This window comes from Pseudopipra pipra, chromosome 1, assembly GCF_036250125.1.
Source record: "Pseudopipra pipra isolate bDixPip1 chromosome 1, bDixPip1.hap1, whole genome shotgun sequence".
NCBI lineage: Eukaryota > Metazoa > Chordata > Aves > Passeriformes > Pipridae > Pseudopipra > Pseudopipra pipra.
The window spans coordinates 102,039,820-102,057,467 of NC_087549.1; the positions used below are offsets into that span (position 1 = coordinate 102,039,820).

Genomic DNA, 17,648 nt, shown 5'->3' on the forward strand with positions numbered 1-17,648 from the left:
TTAATTTTTAAATGAGTGGGGTGTAAAGGTTTCTTTTGTTGCCTCTCACCTGTGTGGACTCGGAAGGTCCAGAGCTGACCTGGACAGGGTTCAGGACACTGGGGATGCCAGGGATAGGCCTCTGGGTAGGAAAAGTTGGAGCAGGATGGATGAGTGGAGGGCTGTGTCCAAAGGCTGAACCTAGGGTTTGCTGACGACTTATAATTTGCTGATGCATTTGCTGGAGGGATACTGGTGTAGGAGGGTATGTGAAACTCAAAGCAGGGCTGAATTTGGGAGAAAAAGGAGGGAAGAGGGAGGAAAAACATGAGGGTCATTACAGTAAGGAGCCATACAGATCAAATCTTTAATTATATTTGATATCTTTAAACTACTTGAAGTCAGGTCCCTCCCTCCCCCTCATAACTTTCTTTGTGCCCCAAAGGATGATAAATTCTGGTTTTAAATCCAGAGTTGCCCTGGATTTAGTAGTGAGTACAAAAATGATACCATAACAAAACATAACATTTTTTCTAACATCTACCAGGAAACCACGGAAAGTAGACTGAAATAAAATTCAGAAAAACTGAAATAAAAGGCGAGCAGTTCAATAACAGCTATTTATTGCAATAACAAACTTTATATAAAGAAAAAGAATGGGTGCCTACACGCTTTATAGTACTTTTATTGATAATGCAGTTCCCCTATGTTCACGTGTATGAAGCAGTTCCTTTAATCTTGGCTCATGCTACGCTCTTTCATATGTCTCTAGATCTTATTACAAGAGGAGAGAAAATCAATTGGTTAAATGTGTTCTGAACACCATGCTTGTCATATCACTCATTTGTTTGCAAAGATGGAAAGCTCAGTTCATCCAGAATGTCACCTAAAGAATTTCCATCAGTGCTGTTTGGTTACAGAAACTGATGGATTAACCTTTCCCCTCTGAAATTGGTGATCAATGACTTTCAATGTAGAAATATTCCAAGGGGAAAGCACTTCTCCTTCTTCCAGTTAAACAACATTAAATGTCTATTAAAGCCCATTATGCATGTTAATACCTGTCATCACTTCATTACTTCACTGTATTTCCGAGACCACAGTGACTTTGGAGGAAATTACGCTGCCACCTAAGGACCTATTTTGTGGGTAGTGCCAAAGCATTCTTTGTGTCACATCTGAGAAATAAATGGTGTGGGACTAAATTTTCACACACAGGAATATGAGATCCTCCTGTAAACATTTGCCAATAACTTCCAGTCATAAAGAAAAAAAGAAAAATATAACAAATATTCACTGATTAAAAAAAAACACACCGAACTACCACAGTTCAAAAGAGCCATGTTAATTGAAAACAGGTCTTAAAAGAGAGTGGTGCGAGCAGTATAGATTTCCAGAATCAAGGCTTTTTCTAATAACAAAAGGGTGGATTGAATCCAAATTTACAGTATGGATTCTTAATTGCTGTTGCTGTTAAGTGCATTAACTGAAAATATCGTGATACAAAAAGCTAAAATAATTTTAAACATTTTAAGTAATAATTCTACAGAAATTCTGTGTTCATTAATATGACTATACATTTTGTCTGTTTGAATATAATCCATAAAAAGACAGCTTCAATGTGATTAGATTACTATTATTTCTGGTGAGAACTCTGCATTACAATAGTTTACCCATTTAGGACAGAATATCATTAAGAATACCCTGGGAGAATTTTACTCATCTTTGAGGAACTCTTTTTTCATTTTGCATTGTATTCTTTCTAATAAAGGGAGGCAGAAATGTAGTGAAAACAGTAATTGTTCACAGCAAGAGTTAGGGAGAAATCAGTAATAATATTCAGTTACTGCAGCTCTATAGTCCCTGCTAGTGTTCCTGTAAGCAACCATGAATGATTACAGCACGACTTAGCTAAGGTAGCCACTATGGATGATTAATAGGACATTAATCAAAAGATGCATATCAGGCTCAGAATTTGTTCACAAGCTTTTTTCTAATAGCTGATTTCATGTTCACTGAGCTCTATGCCAGTTTGTTCAATTTATTCTTCAGTGTACAAGCCATTCATCAAAGAACATAATGATTTAACACCCCTTTTCCTTTTTAGTGAACAAACATTACTAAGTGTAACTACTCTGGTCTGTTCATTAAAAAACACACAATTACACTGCCATATCTGAGCCTTACTACACCCTGGCATTTTTTGCTTCCATACACACACTCTGAGTCCACCTCTTACTTCAAACACTAGACGGCACCATCCTGAAGATGTTATCAAATTCAGCAAGATCAACAAACACAACACAGAAACAGTTTGGATGAGGTATTTTATTTCTCTGTGATTGGTTAAAGCCTAGGACAATTTCACCCTTCAACTGAATCAGTTTAAAAGCAAAAAATAACTCGACTGGTTTCATCAGCAGTTCCAAGCACATAGTAGCCCTGGAAATACAGGTTGGGGTTTTTTTTTTCCTTTCTAGACATTTGACCATGCACAGCAATAAGTAGCTTTGCAAGTTCAGGTTCAAAACTTTGGTAATGTTCTTCAGACCCTACATGGTAAAAAGACAAATGTACGACTCAACCAGTCCAGTGCTTAAATGTTGAGTAAGTGTATTTGGTATTCCCCTACCTATATAAATTAAAATGGCCTCCATCAAAAGGACAGATTTTACCTCATAGAGATATCCCTATTATCTACATCTGTCTTCGCACTGTATAAGCCTCCAGAAGGAGGATGCTAAACCAGGCATTGACAAACTTGTAGGGTACAGAAGAGGAGACAGACATCATCTTAGCTCACGTCTATTACTGGAAAACAGTCCACTAACAGCAGATACATTAAGACACAGCTGGACAGGTGTGCCAGGGGAAGGAGGAATCTATTTCTTTAGTATCTTTCCTTTGCCCTCTGCTCATCAGCAAGGCTTGAGTCTAAGGTACTAGGATTTTCCTACAGAGCCTGGCAACATGCACTTCATTTCCTCTACCTCCAAACTTCAAACATCTTAGAATGAAAAGAAAAGGTGATTGTGAGGGAGCAGAGGAATAGCCAGAACAGCTAAGGGGAGTACTCAGAAATGGTGACAATGGTTCAGACATCAGGGTGATTTCTTAAATAGCTCAGATAGCTGTCTTCAAATAAAAATTCTCTCCAGCTGTTTCTGGACAGCTCCTCATAAGGCAAGTTGACCTGGCTGGGTTTAATGTCACTCTCATGCAAGATGCTGTCGCAGGGCAGCCTGGACGATTTTTCTGATTTGAACAGATCAGAAAGTTCTGAAGAGAACAGAAGGTGGTAGGTCTTTCTCTGCCTTTCAGAAACCATACAATAAAGGTATGTTGAGGGTCAAAAAGGAGAAAAATAAATCAAAGCCCTCAACATTGTTGGCATGACGCACTCTTTTGGGAAGGGAAGGCTTGGATTGCTGCCCTCCTTCCGAAAGTTTTTCACTGCACTTTGTTCAGTAACTCTTGAATACAGGACAGATGAAGAAACTCCATAGCCCAGAGTGTCCCCTCAGACCTCATGTGATCCCTCTTCCTTGACTAGCAGCCATATGTCCTCTTGCTGGTCCCATCACACTCACATTGCATTCTATCCAGGAGGCCAGCACCAACAGGAAGGGTGGACAGTGGCACGAGCCAGCCTTGCCCAGTTGTTCCAGCCATGTCTACTTAGAAACATGCAACAAGACAGCAACAGTGTCACTCAGTGACTGCCTAAAATTCATTCCCTGAGGCAGTAAAATAAGACCTGAAAGTAGTATTTTTGAGAGTCCAGAACTACAAAAACCAACAACCAGGTTTTTCAAAAACAATGAGTAGTTCCAGAGGCCTCAGTGTGAGTCATGTTTCTTTTAACACACATTAAAAAGGCTGCATTTTAGACAAGGAGTGCTCAAGAATTCCAACATCCGGATGCCAGAAGAATGCAAGATGCCTGCCCCAACCGTTCACGTTTTCCAAAACAGCAGTCACTTCCAAAAACTTTTGGATTCACAGAAATGTAAGTGAATTACAAATCTTTCCCTTCCGTCTACCTACGAAGAAATGAAAATTTACACCACTGGAGGGAATCTGATTTATATTTCTGTTATAGAAGGGTTTTTTAAACAAAGTAGAAAAGGAAAAGAAGATGAAAGCCTTTAAGGCCACTAATAAACTATATGCCAGTTATCCTTTTAGTTGTTGAGTTTTATGGGGGATAAGGGTTAGAAAAAACATGGAACATTTCTGCTTAAGCATTCAATAACTCATATACACTGACAGAAAAGCTCATCAGTGATATCATTTATTTTATCATACTGTGGGCTTCTGTGTCTGCTTGTCAGTCTGTCCATCTCTCTCTCTTTCTCTTCTCCTCATCTGTGAAGTCTCAAACTCCCTTCACCAGAAGTAAAGCAGGGCAGTGAACTACATTGCAATTACATGAGCACATCAAATTTTAGGAACAGACTTCAAGAAGAAGAAAAACAGACATTATAATCAAAACCAAACTTCGTGGCTACTTTGTGGCTGTCCTACTAACAAGGTCATCCAGTTTCTGGTCACAGCTGTGGAATTTACCACAAAACATCTGTGAATTCAAGTTAGGAAAAATTCCTTCTTTCCTATACATAGGAGACAGGCTGATGCAAAATTACTGAGGAGACTCCAATTTTGTGAATACTGCAAGGACTGTTTCATTATATCACAATAATTCTGTTTTCTTCATAAAAACTGTGAAGGTACCCTCCTCATATCAGATCTGCAAGATCTGATGCATGTAAGTCTTGCAAAAGTATCTGAGCCCTTTCCCCTTTCTGGTTCTGCTTTGCATGGTTTTAGAAAAGACCTTTTCAAGCATGTAAACTAGGAAGCTTTTAATGAAAGACAGAGGAGAACAACTTAAAAGAGAGTTAAAAAAAGCATTTGTGGACTTCTGGAGTAGCTGCAGACATAGCAAGCAGGTTCATACAGAACTAGACAAATCCAAAGACAACAGGTCCATAAAGAAATACTAAAATGAACAAGTGAGAATGTATACTTTGAGGTTGCTAATCTAGTGATTATTCATTTTGGGAGAGCACAGAGAGAAGAAAAGTTAGAAAACTAGACACACTAACTAGAGTATCTAACACATCTAGTTGGACCCGGTGGGATATTTCTGATGTATTAACTTTTTTTCTTGATTTTCAAATTTCAAAAGGATAGATTTCTTTCTTTAGGATATCCTTATTTACTCATATAGAACTGCATTATATTTATTTTATTAAAAATTTCTTTCCTATGTCTATCCTAAATCTTTCCTCTGTCAGTTCAAGACCCAGCACTTTGTTATTCTACCCAGCATTCATTATCCACCTTCCCCTTCCCAGGCTCTTCCTCTCTTTTCTCTTTTGCATATTTGAAATTATTACTATACCCTCTTCCTGTCCAGGTTGGAAAAAACAACTCATCCACGTAAATTTTCAGACCTCTGATTCTTTTCTTTGCTCTTCCTTCCAGTACCCCAACTGTCCAACATCTTTTTGAAATAAAAAGTGCAGAACTGGTCACAGTACAGGAACATGTGGCATAGTGAGACACACTGGCTCCATCTAGACCACTGTGCAGGAGAGGGATTCAGGCCCTTTGGCCTGAAGGGTCTTTGATGTCCGCGTGGTGCATTCACAGTTCAAACTCTTGCTTCATCAGGGAGGATCCCCCTGCACTGCAAGGGGACATGCAGGCCCTTCTGGACTTGTAGAAAAGCCTTGGCACTTTGTAGCTTCCAGCATTCGTTCTTGTCATCAGGGACTGGCATTAGACAGACCAAATGATACAAATCCCTCCAAAAAGGACCGCAGTTCAAGAAAGGGAGATGCAATTTGTAGACAGACTGGCTTCATGTTCAATAAACCTGATCATCAGGTATAAGGATAATATCTAGTTCATGCTCAGTTAGGTACAGATGTCACCACTTTATCTCTGTCTCCCTTAAGAGTTGCATGAAGCCTGTGGCCAAGTGAAACTGAGAAACTGGGGTGCAGAAAACTACTAACGAATGGTGGAAGAATACCTAGATTCATCGAATTCCATGATATTTTTATCCTTTCCTTAGACCAGGACAGGATTGTATCTTTAGTTTTTTATTTCGATTTTCAAAGACCTTATTAATTATTCATAATTGTTTATGAATGTTGTTAAGGAGCAAAGAAGCATCTTTTCTGTTTCACAAATGTACCAAGCTACTGTTCAGGAAAGCACCCCTAGTAACTCTTAAATACTTCTGAGGGAGGACTCACTTCAGCAAGCCCTTAAGTGCTGTCCTAAACTCTGGGTCCTACAGGCATAGTAATCTTAAATTAATTAAGTCATAATACAAGTCATAATTAAGTTAACAGTGATCAAATACTGCTTTTCACATGCTCAGATGCTTTTTTTTTTTTAATAAGGACTAATGTAACAGCTTCATTCATCCCAGGATAAACTGACATGGAGGAGCCACTGTTCAAAACATGGGACATATGTAAGGGTGGCTGGGAGTTGAGCCATGGTTGCTCAGGGGGTCTGCATAAGCTGACTTCATGCCCAGAAGTTTACATATATCTTTTGATGGAACAATGTATATGTGCAAGATGCAGTCAGATATGGAAAGCAGGACAAACTCATAGTTAGACCGCAACAGAGATGTAGAAGAAAAGAAGCCAATAAGTTCTCCTTAGACAGCACCCAGAAGAAGCATCTAGTAACATCATGTAAGAAAACCATCTCCTGTTGTTTGAGTTGGCAGAAACAGGAATGGCGTATGTTTCTCGTAAACATACAGAAGTGAATAAAAAGAAGTTTCCAACTCTGCAATCTACTACTCCTGATAGAAACAACCTGCAAGAGTGAATGTTGACAAATTGCTCAGGACACAAGAGTGACAATGCACTTAGAAAATTTGCAGCCATGAAGAGATCTGTGAAACCCTGTTTCATGTATCTTAGATAGAAAATGCAAACCAAATAGCATTACAGGAAGGAACTCTTTAAAATGCACTTTTGCTTGGAGCATTTTACCCACAATACATGTAACATTTTTAGCAATACAAAAGTTGTGCTTTAAATTCTGTTCCTCTCCCTCTACTTTTTCACTGAAAACACTTTGAGTAGACAATGCAGACAAGTCATCAGTAGTTTTTATGGTTCGTTATTAAGTACAGGGGAAAACAATATCAAACCATGACTATGAAACCAGACATGTAGTGTGATCTTCAATGCAGGTATGAGACTTAAAATCCTTTAAAATAATTTCTCAAAAATGACTACGTTTCACAAATATCCTTCTACGTTTGTAATGTTGACACCTTGCATTAAAAATCACTAACTTAGAGACAAGTCATCTAACTAAACTTGTAAAAAGGCATATCCTGCATCTCATAAAGCATAGCATATATTGTTTTAATCAGTTTTCATCAGATAATAGTCATGGTTTTACAATTGTATTTAATTCACATACATCATTGCCTCTTTTTTTTTTTTTTTTAATTTTCTATTACCAGTTTAAAATTAACAGAGTCTGTGGTTTGTACTTTCTCTTCAGCTTACCTTATTATCCATTCTGTTTTATCTGCTAGGCTAGGTGAAATTTTTCTTCACGAATACATTGCTGTATGCCAGACTAAAATGGAATAGTTTCACTGAGAGCAACAGAGCCATGCTGATTAACCTTCTGTGCTCAGACAGCACTGTCAGCTTTGTCTTTCTTGCTGGGTCATTCCTGTGCAGGAATCCTTAGTATCCTAACTGTACTTTGTATTAATGGTACCTTGTGTGATTCCTCTCTGCTCCCTCCATGCAAGCTCATGACACTTCTGGCAAACATAATTTTGAACTGAATTCATGACTAAGCATTTTTCGCTTTCTAAAACTGGTATTATTTTATTACATGGAAAGTGCTAATTAATACTTGCTTTTAGGGTCTGAAAATGAAGTAATGAAATGTTAAACTCTAGCACACTTTTCTTAGGTTGAGAACTTACCTGGAATTATTATTGCTTTAGGACCAATGACTTTAAATTCCTTGAGTAATACTGAACCAGTCTGGAGCAAGTTGCTTCAAATTGACTTTTAAATACAAGATCTGTGACATTAACATTTACAGGCATACATACATAATCACACTTGTATATATGTGAATCTGTACATGTAAATGTGCATGCAATATGTGCCTGCCTGTGTAGTCTGTATTCTTTATGCTGCTTAGCTTCTTAGATTTTACACTTTCCAAAGGCAGAAATCTTGCCATTCATGTGTATTTCTGGTGGAAGACATTCTTCTAATCCAAGATGTAGGTGATCTCCAAAACAATCTCACTGAATGTCACCCTCCTATAATCTATATGAACTTTCTCCAGCTGTATAGTTACATTTCTAACAGAGACTGATAGAGATGTAACTTTCTGTACTACTGACGAATTTTACTTTTATTCACTTTGTGGCACTTCTCTGTCATTCACACTTCTTGAAAGCAGGTATAAAATGAAGCTATTATGGCATGATAGTGCACTATATTTCCTTCTTTAGATTAACCACACACAGTAAAAGATCATGGAGAATAATGCCCTGTATTGCACATATGTGATGTGTCTAGTTATAGTAGGACCTGTTCTGGTGGGGTTACATCTGGACTGAACTCAGTCCGAACTACAACTTAGCCTTCATTTACAACACATTGCATGCAATTAATTAGAGAGCTTTTAATGTAAGAAAAGCTTTCACTCAAAGTCAGCTTTGCATCTCACTTAGGCAGATCCCAATAATAAAACAAAACACCTATAAAGCTGGCATAATTAACAAACCCTTTATCGTGTACATCCTATCATATGGAGCTTCTTGCAAAATGTTGCTCTGAGTATATTGTGTTCTACCTGTTCTACTCTAAACATGTCCTTTTCAAGAATAATTTCATTAACCAGCATTTGATTGTGTCCTTTTATGCAGAAATATACACACTTAAAACTTACAGTCTAAAACAGTCTAATTCAAAGGTAAGCATTAAGTAGTTGGGTTTTAGTAAAAGTTAAATACATATTCTAGAATGGGGTCTTCTGTTTCGTAGTGCAATTGTCAGCAATCTGGGCATGGAGTTAAGCAATGAAAAAATTAAATCTGCATATATGACAAAATTATTTTGAGCAGCATGGTAAAGAGCTAAGTGGTTATCTTTAGAGCCCAGTATGCTAGATGAATGAGCAATACTGATAGCAAGATGCATATCGATACTGAAAGGGAGTCAAAGCTACTCATATGCTGGTTCTAAATTAGCTGAGAAAAATGACAAGAAGCACTTGCTTGTCTCAATGCAGAATTCAATGAAGGAATGAAAATTTGATCAACATGAAGCTATGGTAAAAACATGTTTAAAAGACTGGAACGGCAAACAGCACAGAAAATCATGGTGCATTTGAATTGCTGATCCTCGTCTGGAATATTATTGCATGTAGTAGAGGGAAACTCTTTCAGACAATATCAGCAGAAAAGACAATGCGAGAACTCTAAAGAGCAGACTGAAAACAACCATTGGCCTGAGAAAGGAGATGAATCAAGGAGACATAATAAGAATATATGAAATATTGAATAAAGAAGGAAGACTGAGAACATGAGGGCTTCCTGTCTTATAACTATGAGACATTCTGTTAAATTCAAAAATTGGATAATTTAAACCTGATAAAAGGATACGCTTTCCTTTTTTTTTTATAAAGTGCCTAATTAGCCTGTTGGGCTCTCTGCTGAAGATACTTTCACTGTTCTCTGTGATAACTTTATACTCTATTTTTCTCTTGTTTTTCTCTTTGTGTTTGCAAAGGAAAACTAGAGAAATTAATACCTAGTCACTTGTCTCTAGATATAGCACAGTTCAGAGAGGAGGGCACTGATTCATTGCACAACAAGCGCTCTATAGAAGGAGCTTATATGAGATGAGAAAACAATTGAGAATCCAACACCTGCTTTCACAAACACAGACTCTTGTCTTCCTCACCGATATTAATCCACTGCTGTCTAAGCTCAACCTACAAACCTTTCTAGTGCTCTTTGTGAAAGTACCCTCACCACCATTCCCTGATGCTTCAGATCAGTCCAGAGCAAAGCGAGAGGAGCCAGAACAGCCAGGGTCTGGCTGTAATTAACCACTCTGTGTTAACTGCTCCTTCCTGTTCTGATGCTATCAGGAAAGCAGGGCAGAGAAGGGGGGGGGGAAGTGCTGCTGTGCTTTCTCAGTTTCTTTCAAACCTTCGAGGAGATCCCAAAGGGCTCCTGTGCTCACATGAAACTGAATTTTCACATTATGAGATGGCTAAGCTGCATTCACATTTACATCTGCCTAGAGCCAAAAAAAGTCCCTTGTAGTAGGTGGGACTACTGATTTAAACACCTTGTATCTGACAGGGAATTCAGCTAATTTTCTGAAAACTAACTTTGTAAATTCGGTATTGCAGCATTGCTAAGGGACTAGAGGTTCTGAATTTCAAATCACAGAGAACATGAAGTCTCAACCTCCTGTGTTTATTAAAGACCAGCTAATCTTTTGTAAAAATTTTGAATCAGTACTCTTAATATCACGGGGAGTGATTACCTCCTCTATACTCACTCCAGACCATGCTGTCACTCAAAAAGAAGTGCTACTGAAGCGCAAAGTCTAATAATTGTCACAGGTAGCAGATATAACATTAAGTACATCTTGACAAAAGATTAATAGCAGGGGTACTGCACTGCAGGACCGAGGCAGGTAACCAAATGAGTAAATGTCAAATGAAGGATTATCCTCATTTGATGCTATTGCATACATCTCCTTTCTGCATAATCTCTCCCAGCTGAGACCTAAACCAGGTGTTTTCAAATGCACAAAGTAGAAGCTCTACCTGGTGTGCTAAAGGAGATCCACTATTAGCTGTCAGCAGGAGCGACATCTTCTTTTCAAGTACTCAGCCAGTAGTCAGGATACAGCACTACACTGCCAGCTGACAATGACAAAGCACCCGCCAAGTCAAGCTCTATCTGGATTGTGCTAAACTACTATTATTTATTATTCGAACTGCAGTAGTACCCATGTCAAGGACCAGAGCCCTCCTGTGCTTGGCTCCATACAAACAGAGAGCAAAACATGGCTCTTTTCATCTGATTTCATCCTCAATATCCCACAGTGCTTATATAGAGGGTTCTATATTGGAAAGTTGTGTGAAGCATGGGATGTAATCTTTTAGCCAAGGATATCCTTTTTTTAGCCAAGGCAAAGACCAGTGAGGTCCTGGAGACACTTTCTTTACTCAAGTAGTATCTTTGCAAAAAGATCATTGAGCCTACAAAATCAAACATACCAGAACTAAACCCGCCCACACCTTCATGTGCTGACTGATCAGCTTTTTGTTATTCAACAACATGCCCCTTTTCCCCCCTACATGATTCATAACTCAATCAGTGCACAAGATGCACAGTAGCCTTCAGCGAGAGGCCCTCTGGTATTTTTCTCCTCCTTGCATGGAATAATGCCCATAGGCCTTCCTTCCATTGTATTTAAACCACCAGTGAATAAATAATTACCGACACCCCCCTGAGGTTCTCCACTGTGCTCATCACTGTATAATCTAAGTGCTTCACAAAACATTAATGCTTTCAACCTCCCTCTGAGGTAAGGGGAAAGGATTTATTTTGCACAGGAATGTGAATCAAAGAAAGATGGAGGCAAAAAGTGTCACTTGTTGCAGTTGCCCTATTTCAGGCATGAAGACCTGGGCTAGTTAACAGGATACAGCATATGAAATGTTCAAAACAGCTGTCAGTATCTCCAAGCTATGCCTGTGAGAAATTCAACTCCTCTGCAGGGATTCCACAAGAGAAACTGTATGAGGCTGGTGGTCACTTCTGACTAAATCACTTTGCCCAGCATCAGGTTGGGATTGTGTTGCAAGAGCAGAGTCTGCCCTTCAGATAGCAAACAACCAGATACGAGGCTCCCTCCTCTTTTAGAGCTGCCTAGAACAGGTGAGGCAGGGTCCTGCAGCTCTCACTGATCCAAAGAGGATGTTCAGCCTGAGCACTGAAGCAGGCAGGGGCCCTGCAAATCCTGTGCAACCCTGAAATGAAAGATGGTATCAGAGCATAATCACAAGGGGGCAGTACCTTCATTCTCCTAATGACTGGCTTCGACATGATTTATTTTGCAGCTTTTTCTCTCTCCTACTGCGATTCTATGTCAAGTTATATGAAAGCATTTTGTGCCAGCTTGCTTAACCTGTACAGTTCCTAGGCTGACTCCTGTCTCCTCTGAAGACTGCTTTCTATTTCACAAGGCCACTATGGCTGGGCAGACAGCTGAGCCTCCACAGGCTGTCCAAGGAGGTACCAGAGCTGCAGCTGCAGAGAAAGGTTCTCCTCCCTCTCTGTGGCCCTGGACTGGAACGTGTTGAATGCTTAGTACATTTAACACATGTTAATACAAACCTCTTAAGGGTTTATCACTTGGCTGAATGGGACAATTTCTCAAGAACAGTAAAGATCATATCCACAGTGTCTAGGCAATATTCCTGACAAATTCCAGCTTCTCGGTAAGAAGGTAAGCAAGAGTTCTTTTAGTTTGCACTGGAAAATCTCTTCTTCCCTAACTTCATTCTGATAAATTAATAGCTTTGCTGATGCTTTTTGGAAATACTCAGCATTAGACAGGTATCTGCCATGAAAAATGCTGCCAGGTGTAAACTGTTTGGACTAAATTAAAAGTGATTGGAAACAATATCTAAAAGTAGAAGGATTGTGTAATGTTAAGTAGTTAATGCTACTGATACTATCTAAAGTAGAAATCCTTCCTGTCTTGCAATTCCATCTAGTGGCCTGCTGAACTGTACCATTTTCTTGCAGCAACTCCTATGAGGTTAACCTGCAAGTTACCAGAAGCTGGGATTTTACACCAGAAATAGTTTTTTTCTACACTTTGATCACTCTTTCAGACAGGATATTAGATGGGATGAACCTATGGTTTGATTCAGTACAGCAGTTCTTGTGCTGAATGCATTATTTACAAAACAGTGAGTTGCAATAAATTAGATTTTACTGATAGTCCCATTGCTATTTAGTCTTGGAATTTATTAAAGCAATGAAATGTGGCTTGTGCTTAATACCTTACGTCACTGTTTATTTTGGTGTAACTTTTATAGACAGATTCACATGGGAGAAGTCAAAGGGCACCAAGAGAGGTGAGTTGCAAAGCTGGAAAAAGAGGTAGCTCTCTCACTTTCCCTCCTTTTGATTGAGAGGAATGGAGATGTACATTTCCAACTTTGCATGATGAATAGGAATACTCTTATCAAAAAGGAAAAAAATAATCTTAATTTAAAATCATGTGAAACTTTGGATTATGCATTCCTGGAAAGTACGACCAGGAAGGGCTGAAAGCTTTGGTCAACGACAGGCTCAGTGATACCAGTTCACAAGACTCCCTGCGCTGCTCCTTAGCATTCTTACTCAGTCTTTGCCCACAACTTTCTCCAGTTCCACAACTGTCTTCAACAAAACTATTAATGTGATTCCAGCTTTGCTTTGGAAGAGTGAAAGCAGACAAGACTTACTCCACTGAAGAGATTATGCCAAATTTCATGCACTATTTGCTTTACCAAGGTTACAAGCTATGGAAAAGGAGTTTAGTTATTACGTGGCATCCCATCTTACTGGCAGTGCAGATAGCACACCTCCACACAGTACATGTATTTAACAGATGTGGTCCAAATGCTGCCAGCCATTGACATACATATTCTTCATTATTCATATTCCTCATTACGGAGCTTGGTAATTGGGACCATGGTCTCATAGAATGTGGAGTTGTATTGCAGAGCTATGATATCATACCTGTGAAATACTACACAGTACTCAGTCACATCAGAGCTATGAAGCACGACTATTTAAAAGAAGTGCTTAAAAAAAGAAAAAACAGCACTTATACTAATATCAATATTTAGAGTGCTGTCACTCTCAGTTTGGCAGGTTCATGGTTTCTAACACACCATGCGTCATTTTCTCTGAAAGTGAAAGTCCCCAAAGCAGTTTTTCAAGTTGTGTTTCATTTTTGCTGGAGAGGCATTTCACAGATTTCACAGAATATTCTGAGTTGGAAGGGACCCAGGAGGACCACTGAGTCCAACTCTTATATGAATGGCCTATACAGGGATCGAAAAGGGATCGAACTCATGACCTCGGTGTTATTTTTGAGCCTTGCCAAAAATGGGTGTCTCATCTGAAGAAACTGCTGTAAAGACTTGATCCTTTGCCTCATTGCAAATTGAAGGTGGAGGCTGTTTTTAAATCAGTGCCCAGCAATACTCTTTAAGTGTCATAAATGCAAACCCAGCATTTTCTGACACTTTGGGGAGGTGGGGGATTTTTTTTTTTTTGAATACCAAAGGAGCTTTTCTCAGTTAACATATAGCCATGTCACAAAAACAAGAATGTTCTGCAGTTGCATCTTCATTTTTTCTGCTGCTTCTCTTAATTTTCTTCCACTCTTTCCACTTCCTTTTTTTTTTTTACAATATTCCTTTTGTTTCCTCTCCCTGTGCCCTATTTTCTTCCCTTTTCTGTACAACTTCAGTTCACCTTTCACCTCTTCCCTTGCTGCTCTGCTTTTCTGCCTCCAGAAGCACCATTTCTGACTGTTTTCTTGCACACAGAAGTGAAGCAACAAAGTGAAAATCACAGGATTTCTGATGATACTGGATGATAACAGTACGTCTTTGGCAAAAAAAAAAAAAAAAAAAAAATTAAGTTCTAGTCAAACATTTTAATTGACCAGTACCACACATCTGGTCTTTACTCTCTGATGATTGTAATGCAGGAAAATTTCACTGTCCCTCATATCTATATCCAGAAGAACCCAAGTGACTTAAGTCACAAACCTACCCTAGAGTTTCTTCTCTGAAAACAGATTCCTGAGCAAACATACACACACTGTTACTGCTGGTGAGTTGGAATATTACCTGCATTGGACAAAAATAAGTCAAAAAGTTCCTTGTGGTTACCTCTCTGAGGAACACAAAAAATATTTTATAGTTTAAATTAAGCTCCGATTAATGTACCATTATAGAAACCGCAAAATGCACATATTCACAAAAAAACCCCACAAGTTACTTAAAGATGTGAGTACATATTCACATTTGTGTGTGTATGATGTATAAATGAGAATATACAATATAGGCAGAAAATACTATTCTTACCTTATTGCACTTGCAGATAAGTGGCCATAAGAACCACTGGCTGATGAACTGCTACGAGAGTTATTGAGAATTGTGACCAAGGAATTTGGAGATGTCCGTATCATGGTCTGAAGGTCAAAGCTGTGATCAGATAGGGGGGATATGGACAACGTGCGCTTTCGGCTTGGTCTGGCTGACAACCTCGGACTTGGAAACCTGGTGCCTGTTATGTAAACACAAGCAATTATCCACCAGGGTACTGCATCGCATTTATTTGTTATCGCTGATGGGTAGAGGGAGACACCAACACACTGACAAGCCCACTCTCTTCACTTGTGATCTACTGGCTTCGATTGAGGAAAATTAGGAAGAAAAATCTTTCTTCCCGTGGCTTACCTCAGGGGAGCTCTGTTTATTAATGTGCAAGCGAAATGATAAATTGCTAAACAAAAGGAAAAGACTTTTATGAGTTATCCCTCTCATTTCTGGTGATTTATGAATCTGATGGCTTCTTAGACATTCACATCATTAATTCAACCGTGAGCAATGAGACAGTGGTTCAGATCTGGGATACCAGCAAACCCAAACCCACAACGCTTTAATATATACAGCTAAACCTAAACATGTAAAATACAGTAGGGAAATGATGTGGCAACTTTTCTTTTGTTGACCATAATTCCGCCAGGTTGATACTTGATGCAAAACTAAAAATCAAGACTAAAAAAAAAAAAGCACTAAAAGGTCAGTTCTATTGGCAGAATTCAAATTGACATTCACAGCATTAGACTGAGAAACAGTAGGCTTTATTTGAATTTGCCAAGATCCCTTGATATTCTTTTGTTGGTGTGTACAGGGGCCTATGACTGCTAAATTTCTTTAAAACAGGAGATTAGGCTTTCCAAAGTGGTAAAGAGAAGGCAACCATACAGATACCATTTACATAAATGCATATTACATTTCTAAATTTTATGTCCTGCTCTGAAAATCTCTACCTCTTCTGGTCTATTTTACCATGTCATGCTGACTGTCTGCAGTCCTGAAGGAAGATATATCACCTTAAATTTATTTCCTTTATTTAATTATTTTCTATCTTGGTTGAGAGTGGGAAGGAGAGAATTAGCTTCCACACTGCATACTGAACAATTTCCTTTAACAGCACTGCCGCTTCTACCTTTTTAATCCCTTTAGTAAAGGACTGAATCCTAATGATCTTGACAGACAGGGTCATGCAGGTCTTGGGTTTGATGCCTCCCTTACAACTACTTCTCCTACAGTCCCTGACATTCTCTGTAACTTACTAATAATTCACAGTTGGCCACAAGCCTCCATTACAGGTCTGCCTTTCCTAATTCTTGTTCATGTCTTTGTGTCCAGGACCATTTTTTAGCAGGGTATTAAAGTTTATTTGTCTAACATTAATCAGGAAAAGAGCCCAACTCTAATTAAACTCATCTCAAGGTCAGAGTTGGATTAGAATCTGCTATTATGTTTTCCACATACACCTGAGCGCGTTTCCCTTCTTTCTGTGCGTGCTGGCCAAGATTTTAATATGGTATTAAAAACTGCCATTTTATTGCTTTTGTGAGTGTGTGATCAGATCTCCATCTATAGTCCTTCTCCTGATCTGTGCTTAGATTTGCCTCAACTAGACAACATCAGCACCAATTCTCTTTGGCCCAGGTAATATAGAGTTTTGTTCCTTCCTGCTGCGTCTCCAGAATAGGCCTTAGTCCATTCTGTTCCAATATTTCAATGAATATCCATGCTCTTAATTCATCATTTTAAATTTAGATATGGCCATCTATTTATTCGTAAAAGCTACTACACATTATTTTATGTAATCTACTTTATCTCCTTTTTAGGAGCTTGCTATTGTACTGCGTCTGCCTGATATTTTATTAGTGCTGTGCCTCATGTCTTTCAGAGGCAGAGATCTTTCATTTGTGCTAAAATAAGAAACAACAGTGATCAGCAGCTATAAGAAACTGCAACATATCTAATAAAGAAATACCATATACATGTCATGGTAAAACAAAAATAGTAATAATTTGTACTTATATCTTTCATCCACAACTCTCCTCTGCTGACTGTTCAGCCAGAATGAACTAAAACAGTGCCTCTGAAGTTAGTGCTTGTAATGTAATTTGCCCCAGATGAGGATACAATTGAAGTGCTTTTTAGGTTATCATGGTTTTACAAGGGGATAGCTAAGTGCAGGCATTATACTCCCTGCAGTGCCCTGCAGAGTCTCAAAAACTGCAACGACTTCACTCCTCCCCCTCCTTGCCCTTTCTGGGCTGAACCCATCCCTTGCCTAAGTCATGCTATGGCTCTTGCAGCCCTGCCCACTGCTCATTCCACCTTCCCCTTGCCTGCTAGCTGCTGCCAGGGCGTCCCTGTGTCTGCTCTGGATGCACCAGATCTGCGGCCAGTGATGGAGAAAGACACTCCCATCTGGGCTTCAGCCACATCACACAGTAGTC

General features: G+C 39.0%; 1 protein-coding gene across 4 annotated transcripts in view; it reads right to left on the minus strand.

Annotated features, from left to right (window-relative positions):
* GLI3 (GLI family zinc finger 3) overlaps positions 1–17,648 on the minus strand; it is a 209,533-nt gene that overhangs the window by 44,131 nt on the left and 147,754 nt on the right. For all 4 annotated transcript variants that reach the window (XM_064668336.1, XM_064668325.1, XM_064668331.1 and 1 more), the window contains 2 exons: positions 15,187–15,388; positions 50–266 (listed from right to left, as the gene is read on the minus strand). In XM_064668336.1, coding sequence (XP_064524406.1) covers positions 50–266; positions 15,187–15,388 — 419 coding nt within the window. The remainder of the gene's footprint in view (positions 1–49; positions 267–15,186; positions 15,389–17,648) is intronic.